At 41.1% G+C, this 23,213-nt stretch overlaps 1 protein-coding gene across 1 annotated transcript; it reads left to right on the top strand.

Moving 5' to 3' along the window:
- Positions 1-192: 192 nt before the first annotated feature.
- LOC308087894 (guanine nucleotide-binding protein G(q) subunit alpha) lies at positions 193-20,662 on the top strand. Its single transcript, XM_080432125.1, has 7 exons — positions 193-1,216; positions 5,944-6,128; positions 12,459-12,613; positions 13,615-13,743; positions 14,613-14,742; positions 17,145-17,298; positions 17,598-20,662. Exons 1-7 carry the CDS (start codon positions 1,081-1,083, stop codon positions 17,786-17,788), a joined length of 1,080 nt encoding a protein of 359 aa, XP_080288251.1. The 5' UTR covers positions 193-1,080; the 3' UTR covers positions 17,789-20,662.
- The last annotated feature ends 2,551 nt before the right edge of the window (positions 20,663-23,213 follow it).

A 23,213-nucleotide genomic window follows, 5' to 3' on the forward strand; every position in this document is an offset into this window, starting at 1 on the left:
TTTTATATTTGACAACATGCATTAGCATCATGGGATATACATGATATTTCAAGATCTGGCTGATAGCTTACGTACAAAACAACAAGGCAACTATCGGACTATAACATGAATTGTAATATTACAAACAGCTCAACAAATGTCGTAGGCTATTCCACAAGTTGAGTGGGAAATAAGCAGCAATGCAACGACGTGCCACTCCCCCAGCCGACGTCACATTGGTGGATGGTCTCTGTAATAAAAATACATGAAGGGAACTGAGGAGTGAGGAAAAGGAGAAGACTGGCTGGGAAACGAAACGAGCTGATTTCTCATTTCGTCCAACGCCGAGTTTTGGATGTTTACATATTTTTTAGGCCATTTATTTGCCGTATCGCGAGGCCTAGGTGAAATTGTGACTATAATGGCTTTCTTGGTGTTTTGTCCAGACAGAAAGAGATAACTGTACTGTATCCCAGCCTAGCGGATCGGAGTGAAAGTCCGCCATATTCTGCCTTACCACGCCCGGGAGTCGAGCTATTGGAAACGGACACATAGCCTATATTCTACATTTTTTTCCCGTTGCCCATTTTTAAGGACGATAACATCAACATAAGGGATATTATCGGTACAAAACAACAGCATTGAAGACTTTGACCTGCGGAGTTACTGGACACAGATGGGACGAGATCACACATAACAACTGTACGTACGGAGGAAATGTCTTAAAGGGATCTGTTGATCATATTGAGAAGGAAAAGCAGGTTACACGCCAATTATAAGATTGGACAAATATTCAAACATCAACGGATTTGCACATTGTTTGAAGCTGTCGGGAGAGGAGAGCCCTGCAAGCGAATCGAAACGGGGGGAGGGGGGAGACAATTTATGAAATATACATTTTCCTTTCCCCCCAATCTGTGCGCTCTTTAGGCTATTACAACAACGTCCACCCGTATTTATCCACAAGTAGGCCTGTATAAGGGCGGTTTTCTTTTTTGGGTTGTTTTTTGTTTTTTCTTACATTTTTAGGCCTCGGTTTTTAAACCAATCTGGATGAATTAGTTGAGGCAAAGGCGTAGAAGTGTTTTTAAACAAGAGAGAATGACCCTGGAATCCGTAATGGCGTGTTGCCTCAGCGAAGAGGGGAAAGAAGCCAGGCGGATCAACGACGAGATCGAAAGGCAGCTCCGTCGGGATAAGAGGGACGCTCGCCGGGAACTGAAACTGTTGCTTCTCGGTAAGCTGGTAAGGGGCGGAGGAGGAGGAGGAGGAGTGATGCAAAACCCCAAACAACTCCTGGGGGGGAGGGGGGGGGGGCAATTATTGTTATTGAGCCTATCTATCCGTCTGTCCGCCCGTCCGCCCGTCCGTGAGTGTGTGTGTGTGTGTGTGTGTGTGTGTGTGCCTGCTGCATGCGTGCATGTGTGCGAGTGTGCGTGTGTGCGTGCGTGTGCGTGTGTGGTGTGTGTGTGTGTGTGTGTGTGACCAGCTAATCTCCGGCACCGTTGGGCCGATCTCAGCGAAACTGTGCACGCACACTCCCTAGATGGCAGCAAATCGGTACACAGTATCTCTATAGTCATTAAATGAAATGGGTCTTTCAGATTTTTCATATTCTATCCTGATTGGCTAAGATTGGCTTCCAAAGTTTGCAGGAGTGCTCCATTTTGATCAAAATGCCTCAAATATTGAACGCAGTGTGCGATTTCCGTGACATTTTGCACGCACATTCCCACTAGGCAGAGGAAGAAATGTCACTTGAAAATGTTCAAATCAGCCTCATGGTGGCACTATAACAGGCCGATTCGTATTTTTACCTATAACTGCACCGATCTGTGTTAAACCTTGTATGTGCACTCCCTAGGCCAAGGAAAAACCTTTGCCCTGCATTTTTCACATCTGCCCTTTATAGCGCCACCAGGAGGCCGATTTATGTAAATTTCTTTATATTACTCCTTCAGATTTTATCCAAATTTCACGCAAATCGGTACACATGATCTGTATAGTCATGTGGTCAAGACGGATCTGTTTGATTTTTCATATTTCCATCCTGATTGGCTAAGATTGACATCTAAAGTTTGCAGGAGTGGCCTGCTTTGAACAAAATGCCTCAAATCATGATCGCAGCGTCCGATGGCCGTGAAACTTTGCATGCACATTCGCACTACGTTGAGGAACAAATGCCACCCTTTTAACATTGCCCGAATATAGTGCCACCAGGAGGCCGATTCTTTTATACAGATTTTGTCCAAACATCACGCAAATCGGTACACATTATGTCTATAGTCATGTGATCGAGATGAATCTGTCCGATTCTTCATATTCCATCAACATTGCTGGCCCACAATAACCTACCTGACGTGGCGGAGACCTGTGCTCAGAGGAGCACTTTTTCTAGTCTTACTATGCTGCACTGCACACCTAAATGAAGTTGGAAGGACGGTGTTTGCTATTTTGTTATAAGAGTCGCGTGCCCAGATTGATAGTTCTTTCTAGGATGAGGAAATGTTGCTCAGCGAGCCCTGCATGAACCACCTGATTTGAATAACTGCAGCCGGTCAACATCCAGGAAACAATTGTCAGACAACATTACGGGCCTGGACTAGTAACTATGTTTCTATATGCCCTGCCCAGCTGCAATCTGTGCAAGCCTAAGCCTGTTTAGGTGGTATGTTATACCTACAAGGCCAAAGTCTAGCGCGTTTTATTGGGAGCAAAGAGTAGGCTATATCAGTTTAGACCCAACACTGTCATATCTTAGGCCTATGAGTGGTTAGAGGGTGGGTGCATGTCATGATCTCATAGCCTAAAGCTTGTGCATGTTCAATCAAACCATATCCTTTTAACTCATTTAAACCCCATCATGTAGCAGTTTCAAAATCCTCATGAAACTCTCTCACTGCCATGTCTTATCTTTAGTCTAAACCAAATTATTTGTGATGATTTTGGGAATTTTTGAGCATTGAGGGTGGGGCTGTGGCAATCCGGCGTAGAACATTTATTTTGTTTGACACACCATTATTTTCATGCATACATTTGTTGAGAAATGCAAGGACAGCATCAGGTGAAAAGCTATGTTCAAACATAGAGCTGTGTTCAAACATAGAGCTAGCTATGTTCTTTTCTATAATGTCTTGATGTAAATCCAAAACATCCCATGAATGAAGCAAGTAGGCATATTGCAGTATAGCGTTTAGCCAGTTGGGAGTTGATTTAAGAGGGTATAGGCATCTCTCTCACGCCCTTGTTAGTTGTTGAAATGTTAACCCTGTAATGTAGGGGATCAGGAAACCATGGTTTAGCTCCTGACTGTATGCGACCAGTTCTCCTTTATTACACAGCCACTACCTCATTATACAAAAATGTAATCTCAGTAAATGATTTGAACTAAAGAAATCTGTAGCCCTGTTTGCTGTCAGAATTCTGGCTATCTATTCAATAAATAAGGCAAAGACTGGCCATATTCATTTAGTTCATTAGCTCACTTCATGTGCATTTGGACTTAACCACTAAAGAGATAGTGATTATAATCAATATGACCCACGCTATTATAATGTTGCAGTTTTGTGAGGCTAAACTTAGGCTAATCCATAACAGATGACATCACTGAACATCATTTAGTATATTGAAAATCACATTTTACATAAAGGTTAACTGAATGTATAGCATTTTTGGCATGGAATAGATAATATTGAATGCCAAGTTTTGAGATGAGAAATTCTATTTATCCCAGCAGTTGCTTTACTTGGCTTGTTACCCTCTTTGAGTCATATTGTTGTACATCGTGCAAATTATATCTGTAGTGGTTTTGAGAAGCTGACCGTGAGAATTGACAGGACAGGTCTTGGCCAGACCAGAAATTATATTGATATGGCCTGAATTATCAGTAAAATCATATGTGTGTGCTTTAATAGTATACGATACCATACGATACTACTTTATTATCAGCTTTCACTGAAATTTGTCTTGCGACACAGTAGCCTTGTATGCAACACATAACACACATTTGACATAGCAAATGTTATTTCAAATGTGTTTGCTCCATATGAGCCTTACTGCAACCATTAATGATGGACTGTTGAGTAACTGGAGGAAGTGGTGCATACTCCATATCGCTCCATTAACCTATATGCCTGGAGTGTATTGAGGGCCATCAAACTCTGTAATAGCTTTGTGTCCCAAAGGATTGCATCATGCCATCAGGCAGGCATACATACTACACACAAAAACTGATCGCAAGTTTTCAAACTTATTATTATTATTTTTTTGTTTTTTTGGGGGGGGGGCTTTTTATGCCTTTATTGATAGGACAGTAGGCTGACAGGAAATGGGGAGAGAGAAATGGGGAGTGACACACAGCAAAGGCCGTCAGGATCGGGAGTCGAACCCGCGACACGCTGTCAGGCTACAATGAGCCTAGGTTGGACGATATATTTTGTCCTTGCTATCTTTTCACAAATTGTTAAACCTTTCCAGTCTCTTAAACTCACTAATTGCTTTCTTTCCCCAGGGATTGCACACTGAGTGTTTCAGTTTCAATCTTTAAATCTTAACATCTTTTCCCTTTCTCAATATGATCCATTAGATTTAAGTAATTCATTAGAGAGGTATAGCATTTTACCCATGTTCAATTTGGGAATAGACTAAGGACACACAAACAAAAGCAGCCTGTTGAAGTGGGCTAGTTATAAGAAGGAGGACACACCATTCTACACCAGTAGTATGATGTCAGTACAACTGTAGTTTCACACAGTTGTACAACTGTTTCATGCAGTTGCTTGAGCAACCTCACAAGAAACTTGGGTGCTGGTCTGAGGGTAGCTGAGAATAGTGGTTGTGGGAGGGGAGAACATTTTGCATTACATTTCCCAGCTTTTCCCTGCTGGCCAGACAGAGACAGTTAAACCATTATGCTATCATTGTCTCAAGGAGAGATGGGAGACATTTTGTTCAGTAAAAGAAATGTGAAATGGAAGATTGATCCTTAAAATGTTTGCTTTAGAGAAGCATTATTTTAAATACTGCAAATCTGTGTGCACGGTCAGACAAAGATACCTGTTCTTTAATTTAAGGAATTTAAGGAATAGTGTTGACCCAATTTCTGATCTGATTTTTTTTAGAAAAAATATTCTCTTTACATAAAATGGCTATATTCTATCATCTATATCATGTAATCAGTGGCTTGAACCAGGGTCTGTAGGCTACAGAGGAATGAAGCACACAGGCCAAACTACGCTTAAGAGTTTGAAGTGAGGTAAAGTTACACTTTTGAATTGGTTTGCCAAGCCTCTCACAGAACCCAACAGAAACGCCAGCTCTTAGCTCTTCACACCCAAATAGTGCTTGTCTCCATAGAGACATGATGTTATTCTTGGTCCACTACCAGACCAAATGAACTAGGATCTGAGTGCCTTTGGGGAGCAGATATCTGTGTGTGTAAAGGCATGCAATCTTTTAACACTTTAACAGTTCTAGGCTGTATTGTGAGCTTGAAATTAAGAAACATGATGCCGAAATGCTTATTATAATATTCCTGGTGAGGCCACACATGACAATAATATCAACATATTATCAGCAGCCATTCCATAAATTCAAGGTCTACTTTTTGTCTGGGACAAAAGGTGTGGAAAGGATCAAATCTACTGGGTCAGGAGGTAGAGTGGCTGTCTTGGAATCAGTAGGATACCAGGTTCCATTCCTGGCTCCCTGGCTTTGTGTCGAAGTGTCCGTGAGCAAAGCACTTAAGACCTAACTGCAACCATGCAACTGCCTTGCATGGCTGTTCTATTGTTGTTTGTCAATGTAATGCACATTGTAAAGCATTTTGGAGAAAGGTACTATATAAATCCACCATTTACCATGTTTATTGTGTGTGTTAATTTAATGGCACGCAAGGACACGCGACAGAGCTTTGTCACTTGTCCTTGTGTGCAATTAAATAATGTTAACTCTCTGCTTTCCCAGGTACTGGGGAGAGTGGTAAAAGTACCTTCATCAAACAGATGAGGATCATCCATGGAGCCGGCTACACAGAGGACGACAAGAGAGGTTTCACCAAATTGGTCTACCAGAACATCTTCACGGCGATGCAGTCCATGGTCCGAGCCACAGACTCACTCAAGATCCCCTACAAATATGAGCACAATAAGGTGTGTTTACACTTGCACCGTTTTGCAGCCACAATTGATTTAACCCCCTTCATCCTGGCCTTCCTATTTCGATCATGTCATTATAGGCAAACATTTTCCAAAACAAAGTGAGCTGTGAGCTTGTAGATCTGCCATTTTCAAAAATATTTGAATAGGTCTTTAGTGGTTCATCTGAACGATTACAAAGAGGCTCATGAAATAGAACTGTGAGAAATGCACTGGGACTGAAAGTAATTGGTATATCCCATTTAGGCCGGAGAGAACCGAGTTTTCTGAAAAACTTCAAATTTATATATATTGTTGCTGTATACTGTATAGCAACAACTACACACAGAGTTGATCCCAGAGTTCAACAACGTATAAGTGTTCCAGGTCTAAATGGGATATAGGAAGAGGAGACAACTAGTATGCGAGCAAACAGTGGTGCAGATGCCATGAGAATTGTATGTATTGAGTGCATGTTTCTTTTCAGTATTGTCTATCTTATTTGAAGCAGCCCTCCAGAATCGCTTCCTGTTCTTTTTTATGTTTCCTGTGTCCTTACACCACTCCCATCCCCCATCCCCTGGTGTGTGTGTGTGTGTGTGTGTGTGTGTGTGTGTGGGGGGGGGGGGGGGGTACTCTTACAGTACAGTGCAATGTAACTTCAGGTCAATGTCAGTAAGCCAGACCACTCACCCAAACTTGACCTCAGTAACTTACTTCCTCAGTCCACTTTTATTATCTCCATAAGGATAAAGCTTTTGTGTGTGTGTGTGTGTGTGTGTGTGTGTGTGTGTGTGTGTGTGTGTGTGTGTGTGTGTGTGTGTGTGTGTGTGTGTGTGTGTGTGTGTGTGTGTGTGTGTGTGTGTGTGTGTGTGTGTGTGTGTGTGTGTGTGTGTGTGTGTCTGTCCCAAATTAATTAATATCTGCGCACCTTCAACTCTGTCTGAGCTGTCTCTCACTCTCTCTGTGTGTGTGAAAGAGATGGAGGGACAGAAGAGATGATGTACAACTGGTAATCACATGCCGCAGTACCTACTCTTTCATGGCTCTAGGTAGTAATTTCACTGCATACAGTACATCACTATTATTATTAGGGCAAGTCTTGCGTAGCCAGACAATGAGAGTCACCTACTGACATGTCTGGGGAAATCTAATTTCATTGAATGGGCTTGGACGGCAGAGAAAATCAGCACTAACAAACCTACTAGTACCTACCTACGCCTATTGCTTTGAAAACCAATCCTGATACCATCCTAATATGAAGGATGGTCCTGCGATGCTATTTTTTAAATTATTTGTATTATTGTTTTTAATCTCTGAATTGTTTCCACTCAGTTTGACCCCAGTTATTGAATTTATTTTTTTAGATTTGCGCTCTACTGGACACACCTTTTATTATTATGTATTATAATTACATATTAGGTAATTGAAAGACTTGCCCTCTTATTCATAGCTTTGGTAACTGACAATAACCTCACACGTGCAGTTCTCTCCCAGTGAGGGTGGCAAATGAAAGGAAACGGAAAAAAGGAAAAAGTATAGGTGCTGATATCTCAGCAGGGATTTTATTTTTCAAATTTTTCATAAATAAGACCATCTGAGGTGATGGCTGACCAGTGCTTCCATTGCTTTCTGGCCTGGAAACAGGGCATTCTGCACTCTAAATGTTTCTTTGGAAAGATTTAAGTGGATGTTATGATATTTCCTCCACTGCTTTTATTTTTGAATGTTTTACCATGTGGGAGACACTAGGATTAGGGCAAGACAGATAAAGTGGTTTTGTAATATATTTGATAGATAATGAAATAAGATATTAGAAAGTGTAATTTATAATTGTATTATGGTAGTCACATTTATGCTATACCTACTGTAAAGTATATGTATTTGTGTTTTAGAATTGTTTTGGTGGTTCTAGAGAAGGCTAATGATTATGATGTATGGCATCTGAGAATCTCTAACTTTTGCAAAAGCCATGATTCAACATATACGACACATTTCCTCAGAGATGATCTGTCTCATCAGCAGATATCTCAGGAATTCCCTCCCAGTTATTGACCTTGTGGGAATTATACGGAATATATCTTGTATAATTGCCTGACACATTCTGCATTGGGATGAAACTTTCAGGATTCAGTCCTACTTTAGGGCGGTAGAGGAGGTACTGTGAAAGGGTCGGACAAAACGTTTGGCAGGACAAGACATGTGTCCAGAGGAAAGACTGGGAAGGACTGATGATGAGCACGGAGCATGATCCAGTGTGCAGAATGTTTCTTTGTGGATTCTGATCTCAGCCCAGAACCTGGTTTTTAGTGAGTGGATGTGCGTGCTTTATTGTTCTTTTCAAGGACTGAAGATGAAACACAGAAATTATTTTCAGTTCTATTATTCAGTGTAGCAGTTTAACCACTTGAACCCTAGCATCCCTAGTCCCCCTGGTCCGCCCTAGCCACAACACATCGTGTTCAGCTGATTGGGAGCCAGGGACCACCATCCTGACTGAAGGGCCGTTCACACTAAGCACTATAACTATAAGGATAACTACAGTATATTAATTCATTTTCTTTCGTTTTCATTTGTTTTTCTTCTGATCTGTTTGCTTGCTTTTAACTTGTTCTTGTTCAGCACTTTCGTTCGACCTTTGTCGTTGTAAACTTGCTATATAAATCAAGTTTGAGTTGAGTTGAGTATCATTCAACTTTGTGGTGTGAATGTCCCTAAGAATCAACCTGGGTACCTCTTTTGTGTCGAGTGGGGATATGGGTTAAGATTAAGGTCTGTCTGTCTATTCTTGCCTATAGTGGTGGACAGGGACAGAATCCGACATCATTTTATTACATTACAGTCATTTACATTACAGTCATTTAGCAGATGCTTTTATCCAAAGCGACTTACAATAAGTGCATTCAACATAGTTAGGGAACGAAACTACTAATCACCAGAAGTATTAAGTGCATTCTCTTCTAAAACAAGCAACTAAGAGTATACCTAGTGCTAAGGTAAAAGTGCAATATATCAGCTACCTACTTTCATAAACAAAGTAGGTAGCTGGAGCCACATTTTATGACTCCAGCCTAGACCTGTACTTATTTTTCAGGTACTGTATGTCAGTGTGGGGGAAAAAAACACTCACAGACAGAGATACGGTATGTAAAAAGGTAAAAAACAAAAACATGGCATTGCTTTTACTGTAAGCTCTGGGAATTATGTCTAACAGCTTATCCAGAACTTCCCAATGGTCTATGTTTCATACATGTGCCTCTTCACAGAGTCTGTGGATCTTTTGCTGATCCTCGTCTGTAGTAGTTAAGCTTGAATTACTTTTGGAATTGCAGCACAAGCCTCCTCAAATGACCACTGATAATGATATTGATGTTAGTCTTTAATTCCACTGTCCTCATAAATCACATAAATACGTAAAGTTGAAAATAACCAGGAACTGCTCCCATGCCTTCTTGATCACCATTGTTATTAAGAAATCGATTTATACACAATATCAGTTAAGTCGAAGGCTAAAAATATAATACCGGTATACTGTATGCATTGTGAGCTTGTAGATCGGCCATTTTCTGTATTTTTGCACAACACCGTTGTACGACAAAGTGTTAAATAGGGCTTTAATCAGACTAATTGATGTTGTCAATTATAAAACATCTATTCAAAATTGTTCACGTGGATTAGTTGATATATCAAAATGAAATAAAGTGTTTCAAGATTATTCAGTTATGAAAAGAAGTCAATAGAATAATTGCTAAAAAGAATGCTTGATAATTTCAGCCCTACTTGAATTTTATATCTTGCAATGCTTTATAGTGGTTCACACAGCTGCAATGAAATGTCCTTATTTGCTTGAAATATAACAATAATAATAACAATTGGTCTGGTAACGATCATTCTAATGAAAACTACATGCTATAAGTTGGGCTGATGAGAGCCCCCAAAAAAAGTTGGGCTCAAAACATTATGATTCAGTTTTCATGACATAATGGCCAGAATCTTGACTAATAACATTGTGGGTTTGAATTTATTTTAGCAGCACTGACTGAGATTCAACACTCCTGGGTTGCCTTGGGTGGAGGGTCTCAAGTACATGATACGCACACACAGACACGTAGGTGATTTGGATAAGAGCAATCTGGGAACCCATCTGCAAAAAAAAAGAATCTGTCTTGAGAGATTAGGATAAGAGTAATATAATTCTGGTGTATTGTGGTGATCATATTTTGTTGGCAACTTCCCCATGATCTGACATTGCTGGCACTGCAAAGGAAGGCAGCTAGGAAAGATAAATACATTGACATCATCAAGGAAATGAGCATGAACTCTTCAAACAATCCTTCCTTTATCTTTCTCTGTGTGTGTGTGTGTGTGTGTGTGTGTGTGTGTGTGTGTGTGTGTGTGTGTGTGTGTGTGTGTGTGTGTGTGTGTGTGTGTGTGGCGTGCGTGCGTGCGTGCGTGCGTGTGTGTGCAAATACTAGTTAAAAGGTTATTAACTGGTGTGTTACTTTGGAATTGTGCCAATAATGTCACCATCAAAATGTCTTTTACCTTTTCAAACATTATAATCCAACAATCATAATCATCTATATTGTCACACCGCAATCTCCAGTCTCTGGGCAAATTATTGTAAATTCTACTTTTCATTATATATTATTTTTTATTATTTGCGATATATTACTGTGACACAATGAGTCCAAATTCTCTGTTGTCTCCACTGCACGTACTGTAGCACTCCAAATGCACAACTGCTCCACTGTCTGTGATTTGGTATGGTCCAAACAAACTTCTCCAGGTGCTACCCCTTTACACAGTACACACTTGTCGGAAATACACTCTGAAAGCGAATACCGACTACTCCAAATGAAAACTGAAAAGCTTGCTGGCGACAGGTGGTGTTCAGGCCTTGTTAACAGTGATGGTAGCTGGGTAGGAACTGTTCAGAAATCGGGTGTCCAGGCACTTGATACTGCGGTAGAGTTTGCCTGACGGTTGTCACAGCAGCGGCGTGAACAGAACAGATTGGTTATTGTCTTTGATGATACGCTGAGCTTTGACTACGCACCGCTTCTCGTATAATTCCTAGAGGGAGGGAAGCTCACTTCCCACAACGACCCCAGGGCCGTCCGCACCACCCGCTGTAGGTTTTTCCGTTCGCAGGCGGTGCAGTTCCTAAACCAGGTGGTGACACAGCCTGACCAGACACTTTAGAATGGAGGTGTTGTAGAAGAGCCTGAGGTTGCGGGGGCCCACTCCATGCTTCTTCAGGCGACGGATCCAGTACAGCCGCTGCTGAGCCCTTTTCACCACTTGCGTGGTCTGAGCTCCTCATCGATGTGTACGCACAGAGAAACTTGAACTCATGGACCCTTTCTACAGCCACACCACACCGTCGATGAAGATAGATGCATGCTCTCTCCTCGGCCCTTCTGCAGTCCATGATTAGCCCTTGGCGAGGTTGTTCTCCTGACACCAGAGTGCCAATGAAGTGACCTCATACCTGTAGGCGGACTCCTTGTTATTGACAATCTGGCTCACACTGTTGTGTGTTTGCCATCTGCATACTGCTTGTCTTACTAACTCCCTGAATTAGCTAAAAGCCAGAGATTTTTTTACTATTATGTCACAAAATAAAACTAGAAGAAATAAATATCCTATTTCAACTTCAGCATACTGAGGGTGTAAAGACATCTCTGGTGTAATAATCAGTATGTATTATTACATGAGCTTGTGGAGAACTTGGACAGAACACACATCTATCTGCTAATCTTGCCATTCAACCCAGGAGAGTTCTAAATGAGTATCTGGGGCGATGAAAAACATTCCCCTATTTTCAAATTAATAATAGGCCCACCAGGATTGAGGTTACAGTATTAGGTCCATGCCAGAGCCTGGGGCAGAAACAAAATCACTGGAGAGATAGAATACGTGGATACGAGGATATAATAATTGACATAGACAATTAGGACGGTTTATTACGTGACATAGGAAGTAGATTTATCTTTAGACCAGTGGTTATCAAATGTTTTAATTTCAAAAAATGTTTTAATCCCCAGTTTGGTGTGCGTTTAGGCCCATGGACCTCTTTAACTCCCCGAGTGCACAAATGGTCCATTCATTTGGTTCCTACTGTTTACTATTAATAATTTAGCTGGGGACCCCATGGAACCGCCTCAAGGACCCAACTTTGAGAACCACAGCTTCAGACCATTCAATAAGACTGACATGTCAATAACAGCATTAAAACTGGTATCTGGAATAGAAAAGTGTTTTGTTTTAGTATTATTAGCACTCTTGGTAAGCAATTTTCACAAAAAGAGTGACTCTGTTGTTATCTCTTCATTCTCCTAGGGCAATGCAAACATCCTGAGAGAGGTGGATGTGGAGAAGATCAGCATGTTTGAAAACCCTTACATAGATGCTATCAAGAGCTTATGGAACGACCCAGGCATCCAAGAGGCATATGACAGGAGGAGGGAATACCAACTCTCGGACTCCACCAAATAGTGAGTAGACTGAAAAAAAGAACAGTCAAATTCTACAAACACTGTTCCCATGTTAGTGAATGTCCGAATCAGCGATGGATGTAATTTATTTCCTTTTTAGTGCATTTATACAGTGAACATTGTATACATGTATACACATGTGTGTGTGTGTGTGTGTGTGTGTGTGTGTGTGTGTGTGTGTCTGTCTGTGAACAGATAATATATTTTTTTCTACTGTCCGATTGGCTAAGATTGGCTTCCAAAGTTTGCAGGAGTGGTGCATTTTGAACAAAATGCCTCAAATCATGAATGCAGCGTCCGATTGCTGTGAAAGTTCACACACGCCTGTTTTAGCGCCACCAGGATGCCGATTTTTGCAACCTGACCTGCTGGCGGAGACCTGTACTCCGAAGAGCACTTTTTCTAGTTTCATTTCAATTTGAAGTGACACATATTACATCCAGCGTTATGTTCTTAAGCACGCATACACTCTCTGAAGCGAATTCAGGCCACTAAACCCTCACAAATATGAAAAGTTTTTAAAATATTATTTTAAGACAGAAGCGTGTCAAAATGCCAATGGCTCCATTGGCTCTAATAATGTTTTTTATTTTTTTGCTTATTAAACTGGTATTGTCCATTTTCAGGCTTTTGCTACATAACGCCTTGTCACCAGCTTCACAAACTCCTCAGTGACAATCAAACCTGCATCACCCCACACAAATAAGTACTGTGGCGTAAAGCCACCATTTAGGCTATACTTTGTCAGATGGGAACATGCAATCAGACACAAAACAAGGTCAAACTGCACTCAGCTGCAAAACTTTATGACCATGTTTGCACCGGCATATCATTAGATTAGAGCAATATCTTTTGTGAATCAGACCTTAATACGGGGCAGATAGCGGACGCAATTGATGGGAAATTCATGGTGCTATCATTGGGCACAATCTATTCTTTCTGAATTCACCCTTCAGTATTATGAAAACAGACCATAATTAATTTTCACACTCTATCTCCAGTTACCTGAATGCGTTGGACAGGATCGCTGAGCCGTCTTACCTCCCAACTCAGCAAGATGTGTTGAGGGTTCGAGTCCCAACCACAGGCATCATTGAGTACCCCTTCGACCTACAAAGTGTCATATTCAGGTGAGCATGAAGATATATTCAGGTCTGGAAGACAGCTGTGTACTTCTGCCAGTGGTTGTGGTTTATTGTCAGGGGAGAAGGAAAGTGTAGAGGGAGAAATATACCAGTAGATGGTGCTCATTTCATGTTGTTTCTACCATTTTCTAGTGTTGAGATCAAATTACCTTAACTGTTGGGAGGGAAGCAACTGAAATTTTAATTATTGGCCCAGATCACTTTAATTCTCAATAACAAAACATAATGCAAGTAACTTTAATTAGCATCTTAAGCTAATAGTGAGTCTTTTGTCTTGCTGGTTAAGAGTTCAACACAAGGAAGTCACACCCAAATTAGCTGCCAAGTTGTAAAGGTTGAGGTAGTTCCCACAATATCACACTTTATGACTTTGACATTTGACTGACCTTTCACCTTTTCTTGTGAACAAAAAATGTATATGACTTAATGTTTTCTTAACAAACGTCAACACAACGTCCTCGACTGTGCTCAGTTAAGCATAGTTGATTGTGATTGACGCTGGTACTTCCTGTTTCCTCTGTCGCCATGGAAGGATTTCAGAAAACCAGGACTGTCTTTTTGTGTCTTTGAAAAAAAGAGTGTTGATACATTTTATTTTAGTATGAGTATGAGTAAACACACACACTGTGTGCAAGGGGTCGAGTTAGGTCTGTTTGAGTGAGATCGGAAAATTATATTTGATGAGATTATTAACAATCTCAGGCCTTCCCAAATTGACTTATTCCAAAGATTGTACAATGGAATCAAATCTGCACCTTAAGTTTTTGGTTCCATTTTACTCTCTTCTGAGTTAAATTAACATGAGGATTTTACTGTGTGTAATAACTATCCTTTCTGTGGGCCCTCTTTGTCAGGATGGTGGATGTGGGGGGTCAGAGGTCAGAAAGGAGGAAGTGGATCCACTGTTTTGAAAACGTCACCTCGATCATGTTCCTGGTGGCGCTCAGCGAGTACGACCAAGTTCTGGTGGAATCTGACAATGAGGTGAGTGGACTCTGCTTGGGTTGAATCCTCAAACACATTAATCCCAACATGAAAAGAAAGATACCTGGCCACTTCAAAATAGACTACCCAGATAACTTACTGGGGCACTCAACTGGGTCTTCACGTTTTATTCATTTGCAAGGCTGACTGACGTTTCTACCAGCATCTTCCTCAGAATCAGCTGGTTTGTCTCTGAGGAAGACGCTAGTCACCCCTGCAAATTAACAAAACGTGCAGATCCAGTTGAGTGCTCCAGTAATTTATTTGGGTAGTCTATTTTGAAGTGCCCAGGGAACTTTCTTTTCATATTATATTGTCCTACTGTTGAGCACCGAGCCCTTCAACTCACAACTTGGCTGAAGCACGTTGGACTTCTCTTTGTGATATAAATCCTATGTTTTTTATATTCAGAGTGTCTCATTGTTTTATCTGAAGTGGAAAATTCAAGTACTTGAAGCTGAGTGTAGTTGTGATGTGGCTGTGTAGACTTGTTCCTCTTTCTCTCTCCGTGGGTCTGAAGGTGAAAACAAAGCTTGTCAACAATGGAAATAAGGCTCCCTCCTTCTGCCTAGCATCCTGACCTCTCTTTCCCTTGGAAAGCATTTGTAAATGATCAGCCAACCTGTTTTGAGCCTGTTTTGAATACCGCCTCAGGTCACAGGCTCTTCTTCGGATGGCACTCCATATGTGTGCCAGTGTGTGTGTGTGTGTGTGTGTGTGTGTGTGTGTGTGTGTGTGCATGGGTGCGTGCATGTGTGTGCGCTCGCGCGTGCGCGCGTGTGTGTGTGTGTGTGCGTGCGTGTGTGTGTTTCGATGTTAGTGGAAGTATGGAAGTATGCAGCCGACAAAAGCACAATAATAATAACATCTATTATTTGGCTGTTTTGGGGGAAAGTGTGTCACATACATTTTCCAGTATACAGTGTGAGGTAGTACACACTGAACAGAGCTGTTTTGGTCACTCTTAAAGTTGAACTCTATATAACCCGTGTCCGCCAGTGCTCTATCTACTATGTCTGCTCCTTTTTTCCCTCTATACCAAATGTATTTGCTGAAAATATCATATCTTGCAGCTCACAATGTGTCGCGTTGTGATGCGTTGTGACGCTGCAACATACACGTACATCATACACCAGCAGAGCACACGACTTGCTCCTCCCTGACTGTCAGCTTATAAATGGCTAAAGGAAAACAATAAAACATTTCATCTCTTCTACTGAGCATAGTCATAAAACAAACGCTTACTCTACTCCCTTGCAGCTGTGACCTGCGACCTTAACATTCTGGCCTTATCTACAGTAAGCAGATAGTAGACTAAGCCCTGTTTCTCAGCTCACAGCTTTTTAGGAAAACAAGCTCATCAATGCTAAGCAATATAATAAATAATATGATTTCGCATCATCAGTTGTCAGCTTGTAGTTCGGCTATTTTCCAGATTGTTTGTCCCAGTATAGGGACGCTAGGGTTTTTACAGTTGAAAATATTTAAACTCTCAGCAAGCAGATAAAAATGCCACATGTGAACGCACAGCAAAATAGACGCTCAGCACCTCATCACACTGCTGTCGTTTCCAGCACAGCGTAATTACATGGCACTCCCATTGAAAACAATAAACAAGAACTAATTGACATACTAAATGTAAAATTATGACTGTGGTAACAGTGTGAAAACACGGTGGTCCCTCGGCTGGGGGGGCGATGGACAGACTCAAGCCCGGCACCGTTGGAAGTGGCTCGCCAGCCCAGACCTAACGAGCCGTCCCCGGTACGACCCACTGTACGGGCGCCCACATTAGAAGGGCACAGTTTTTTCGCAGAAAAAAATAAAACTTCTTACGGAATGAGTGTTAGACTGCGATGTCACCATAGTCAAAATCATACATTCAGGAAAAAACGCCTCAGTGGCCCCTTAGGCTGGACTCTCACATGCGGGGTAGCTTCCCTGTCCATTATATGGGAGAAAAGAGGCGGAGTGGCCCATTGTGGCGCGTTGATGGCTTTGAAGCGTGTGTGAAGCATGGGGTTCAACATTGATGAACCTTGACCGGGCACCAACCAATGAGACAGAAGCACTGTGGTTTGACCCCACAGCCATATTGTTTGTAGTTTTCAACAACAACATGGTAAATGTTGTTGTTGAAACGCTTCTGACGCATCGGCTTGCGTTTCAGATGCATTGGCTGAAGCGCATGTGTTCTGAGAGAAAATATGAATAAAGGGGCTGTAATTAACTATTAGAGTAAAATGTTTTTTAAATGTGAAGATGGGCTAGGGCTCCCCTCCTTACAAATCTCAGTTTAACCCTTCCTGTACTGGAGTATGAAGTACTGGCTTAATGAAGTATTTATGTCTCTCTTTCCATTGTCTCTCTTTTCTCCCCCCCCACCATTCTCCTCTCCACAGAACCGGATGGAGGAGAGTAAAGCGTTGTTCAGGACGATAATCACATACCCTTGGTTCCAGAATTCCTCAGTCATTCTGTTCCTCAACAAAAAGGATCTGCTGGAGGAGAAAATCAATTACTCCCACCTGGTCGACTACTTCCCAGAGTATGATGGTGAGTAGCATAGGTTAGAGCAACGTCCAAGCTTCTAAATTAATAAACTTCTGAATTTAAACATCTAATCTTCTAAACTTTATATTATTATTGAGTAAGTAATCAGTTTAATTCGTTCCACAACAGCCTTTTGTAAATATCATAAAAAATGTACACAGTATTTGTAACATTAGTCCAAGGCTCCATCATCTTGGCCCTAAGTTGGGTAACAAGAAGATTCAAATTGACACCATAATGTATCTGCATGAATTACACTCTTTCCAGATGTATCTATAAGTTATCATCTCTGTTTAACCCAGGCCCTCAAAGGGACCCCCAAGCAGGAAGGGAGTTCATCCTCAAGATGTTCGTGGACCTAAACCCTGACAGTGACAAGATCATCTATTCCCACTTCACCTGTGCTACCGACACGGAGAACATCCGTTTCGTCTTCGCTGCTGTCAAAGACACCATCCTGCAGCTCAATTTAAAGGAGTACAACCTGGTGTAGTGGCGCAGAGAGCAGCAGAGCTGGGTGTGCTGACAGAACTTGTGGCCGTCAACACACTGACTGACTGTCACAATCTGTGAAAAGATAAAACAAACACACAAGAAGAAAAAAAAATCAGAAGAAAAAAAATATCTAATGGTTGCATAATACTAATTTATTTGCCATTTGTTAACCCCTTGGTCCTTAAGGGGTAAGCAAAGTAAATGTTCTCTTACTATTTAAGGAATTGATTACATGTAGGGAGGGTAGGACTGGGACACGATGTGACAGGATGAGGTTGGGTGGGCGCCAATCCTCATTTTTAGGCTTTGCGCGTTGTGAAGTTTTATTTTATTTTAAGGAATTAACTAGTTTGTGCACTCGATGGCTGGGGGGAGGGGTTTGTTTGTCAGCCTGTCTGAAGCCTCAGAGCTGGAATGCAAGGTCCTGCCTTTTTGTACAAAAAAAGAAAAGAAAGAAAAAGGTAGTAATTTCTTTGGACCTTCCCTCCTTTTCTGTCAGTCCATTCCAAAGCAATTCTTTCCCTCCTCTGCCTAACAGGAAACTACATCAAAGATCTCTAATTAATGGTTTCCTGTGGCCTTTGAAGGATTGATTGGCAGGTATCTTGATATATAGGTATAAACTGTGATTTTTAAATTATTTTATATTGATTTGATATTGATTCACATTAATCATTATTATTATGACATTGCATTGACTTTGGTACATCCAGCGAGTAGATTGTGTATGACGCTGGAAGCACATGGCCATGGTGAGAGTCTGAGGAAATAGCCTGAATCCTCCTTTGAGTTTTGGTCACCTGCCATCTCTGAAGCATAACCACAGAGTTCAGAAACGTGAAAGAAGCTGGCGTGAAGAAGATTTGCTTTGCTCATTGAAGAGAGGAGTATTTAGGTTAGGAAGTGCAGAGGAATGTCTCCTCTTGACACGTGCCATGACAATGATAATGGTGGTTGCTTTCCGTAGATGTGGACAAATTTAAGACGTGATAATTTATGAGACAATGTTTAATAATCATGTTCAACTGTGCCACATTATTGCTTTTTATTATGGTAATATTTATAAGTATTGCCAATGCCAAACCAACTCAAGCACCAAACTCCACTTTGCGCTGTTTACTACTTTGATGAACGATAGTATTGAGAACAGGTAAGGGTAGGGCTAATGGACAGAGTTGACTGACTGACTGACTGACTGACTGACTGACTGACTGACTGACTGACTGACTGACTGACTGACTGACTCACTGACTAATAGACCAATTAACTGACTTCTGCAAGTGTTGAACACAGATAACGGTATCCCCACACTGTTTGGACTGACTTACATTATGCTAGAGTTGGCTAGCAGGCTTACTCAGACGAGGCAGCCCACAAGCACACTGAACTGTCGGAAATGTCCCATCACAACAGTGTGTGTGTGGCTACTGTCCCCTCTCCCCAGTCTGCAACCTAGCCAGTCACATTCCAGCTGTGTCTTTATGATTGTCCAATCACAGCGCGGCTGTGATTGTGTCAGTGTTCAATTTGTACCAAAGTCAGCCCTCTTGTGTCTGTTTGGCACCCGTTGTTCTGAAGTCCACATACGCAAGTAATTGTCAGTATAGATTATTCCCTAAAACATAAGCCTGTAATTTACATTTTATTGAGGCATAGTGCAATTATAAATGCTATAATCATTGTACATACATTTCTCTATATATATATATGGCGGCATCTTTGTTGGCTTTGTAATCATTACTTTTTTGGCAGATTGAATGTGCGGTATTGAAAATATGTATCTATGTAACTGTATTGTATGTCTAATGGCTAATTCATTTTTTAATATTTTTTTAAAAGAAGAAATATGTTATTTACATCTTTGTTTTGTTTCCTTTTTTAAGAGGAGAATGTAAATTTTATGTTTTGCCAGCTTTATTTCTCAGAAAAGAAACATTGTTCACTTTCAGAACTGCATAAAGAGGAATATTAGCAGTTTGTCGGGTATGCCAGTACTTACAGTAACTTTTGTTAAATTGACTTTTATATGAAAAAATGCAGACTAAATCAAATCTATAGGGCTAATTGAATTTGTTTTGTTCTTAACTGGGTTCAGGAACAGAGCACTTGTCATGTAGGCATGATCACATCACTCATTAATCATTTCCCTTGCTGTTTTTATTTACTACATTGCATGGCTCCTCAGTAAGTATTATAATAATTAACACCGAAAGACAATATTCATTAATCTCACACAGATTTGTGATGCCAAACAATCTCACATCTCTTGACAATTGTACTGCACTTTACTGTACTATACTGTACAGTTGACCCCAGTACTTTGACTGATATTTAGGGTAAATTGTTGCTTTAATTCAAATTCTGCCTAGAATGTATACCTAATAATGGCATTGAGTATTTATCCCAGTCTATAGGGATGTGTTGCCCACCTCCCCTCTCGTCTGATACAACCATGTCCATGTTTAGTACTGCAGCTGCTTAGACATTCGCAGCTATGACCAAATTCAGTATTCTAGAATGAGTGTAAAATTCAGTGTTGTAGTGTCTGTATATGAGCAGGCCATCCATACACAAACAAAAAACTGCTATTCCACCAAACGAGGACGGTACATTGATGTTCTTTATATACTTTTATTTAATTTTTTCACTTCAATTCTATTTCAATGGTCATCAACATTAGAATGTTCAACGTTGTTTCAGGTTTGATTCAGTACATGACAACATAGGAGAAGAATAACATTTTACATGTAGTTCTCATGTACATATTGCCTTATTGATTAAGCTGTGCCTCTGGAGTCCCATGGAGGCATCTGTGTTATTATGAGGAGCATAACTAGTATGGCCAGCAATGTCACTTTGTCATTAAAATGAAGTGGATGGAATATTGCTATGTTTGGTTTGGGATGTTGTCTCCTTTCATTATTATTATTATTATTATTATTATTATTATTATTATTATTATTTTACTATAATATACCCTGGTGACACTGTGTTGCTTATGGCATTATAAGCACATTACATTGCATAATCATAATACAATATACTATAATACATACCATGTGCAAAATACCTTGGTGTTTAATGATGCCTGGGCCAATTATATGGTTCATAACAAATGTATTAGGCTACAGATGACCAAGGTCATAGTGTACTTCAATCCATTTCACACTTGTTTCAATTTCTGATTGATCATAATTGAAGAATAGTGCATATAAACTAATATGGTTGTAATGTACTCATGATGTCTCACACTACTGCACTTGAAGTTAATTGTTATCCAAGCCCTAGGCCAGAGAAACGTTTCTAGTTTCTCCCGAACTCAACAGCTGGACCTAACAGGGCTAATGAGGGCCAACACATACATGCTGCTGACCTTTATTGTCTCCGCCAGGCCGAAAGGCATGGCGAGAGAGTATGTTTTACCCCCTGTCCGTCCTTCCGTCCGTCCGTCCGTCCGTCCGTCCGTGTGTCCGTGTGTGTGTGTGTCCTGTCCGTGTGTTACCAGCTAATCTCCGGCACCGTTGGCCCGGTTGCTGCGAAACTGTGCACACACACTCCCTGGATGCCAATTCAGAACCTCTGCCTCAAATTTTTCACATGGGCCTGTTATAGCGCCACCTGGAGGCCGATTTGTGCAAAACCCATTTTTTTATATTACTCCTACAGATTTTATCCAAACGTCATGCAAATCGGTACACAGTATCTCTATAGTCATGTGATCAACACGGATCCGTCCGATTTCCCATATTCCATCCTCATTGGCTAAGGTTGCCTTCCAAAATTTGCAGGATTGGTCCGTTTTGAACAAAATGCCTCAAATCATGAACGCAGCTTGTGATTTCCGTGAAATTTCACAAACACATTCCCACTAGGCAGAGGAAGAAATGCCACCTGACATTTTTCACATCAGCCTCATGGTGGCGCTATAAAAGGCTGATTTGTGTTTTTAATTATAACTGCACCGATCTGCGTGAAACTTTGCACGCACACTCCCTAGAGGCCAAGGAAAAACATCCGCCCTGCATTTTTCACATTTGCCTTTTATAGCGCCACCAAGAGGCCGACTTATGTAAAACACATTTTTGGATATTAAGCCTTCACATTTTATCCAATCATCATGCAAATCGGTACCCATTATCTCTATAGTCAAGTGATCAAGATGGTTCTGTCCGATTTTTCATATTCCATCCTGATTGGCAAATTCCGAACATTGTTGGCCCACAATAACCTACCTGACCTGGCGGAGACCTGTGCTCCGAGGAGCACTTTTTCTAGTTAAGGGTTGTTTTTAATCGATGCATGTGCGTGCGCGTGCTCCTGCTCAAAAGACTGGTGGGACGGCATGTTACAGCGTGCAATGACCAATGCAACACTGCATGACATGATACAGGCCATGATACTGACACGATATAGAGACACAATGACCAGTATCATAGAGACACAACACCATGACATCCTTTAGCTCTGGTCCGTAGCGTTAGAAGGAGTTCTCCACTCCTTCTAATGCTATGGACCAGAGCTAGACATCCCTGTCACATAGTGCTGTGAGCGGGGCCTTATGTGATGGGGTCTGACATCCCATGTTACTGGGATGTCAGGCACTGTGACAGGGCCTGATAGCCTTGTCACAGGGTCATCATGGTAACACGATAACATGTTACTATGACGGCCCTGTGGCTGTGACAGCCTGGAAGGAAATGTGCACTTGAATATATTGAACTGCTGACTATGGTGCTGACTATGGTGCTGCTGCTGACTATGTTACTGACTGGTGCTGACTATGGCTACTGACTATGGTGCTGATTATGGCGCTGACTATGGTGCTGACTATGGTGCTGACTATGGTGCTGACTATGGTTACTGACTGACTATGGTGCTGTCTGCCAGGACTGTACCATGATGAGAAACACTACAGGTGTTTCCCAAAGTGGGGTCCTGGTAACACTGCTTTGAAGTTGTTTAAGATGATTAACATGTTACTGTAAGTAGCCTAGTCTACATTTCAGGATGGGTCATGAATGTCCATGCACAAATAGCCTGTAGGCAATATTAGGCAATATCAATATATGACATCCTCAGAAGGTCAGTAAAATTAGATTTCATGTAGGCCTATATCTTTGATACCAAAACATACACACGCACATGCACATTTATTTAGCCTAATAACCACTCATATCAGGGGAACATTTCAGTTCCAATGACCATGTGCAATGACTGGCCAGGCCATTGAGGAGATGGATGCAGACAGAAATAGAATACATTTAACTGCACAATCTGGTGTAACAATTTCATTTCATTTTTAAAATTCATTTATGACATTATTTTGAAAAGTGTTTGAATTTGTTTTAATTAATGAAAAATTGTGACATTTTTGACAATCTTTTCAAATAATAATAATTAAAAGCAAAATGTAGGAAACATTT

This window comes from Gymnoscopelus braueri (assembly GCF_963280865.1).
Source record: "Gymnoscopelus braueri genome assembly, chromosome: 7".
Taxonomy (NCBI): domain Eukaryota; kingdom Metazoa; phylum Chordata; class Actinopteri; order Myctophiformes; family Myctophidae; genus Gymnoscopelus; species Gymnoscopelus braueri.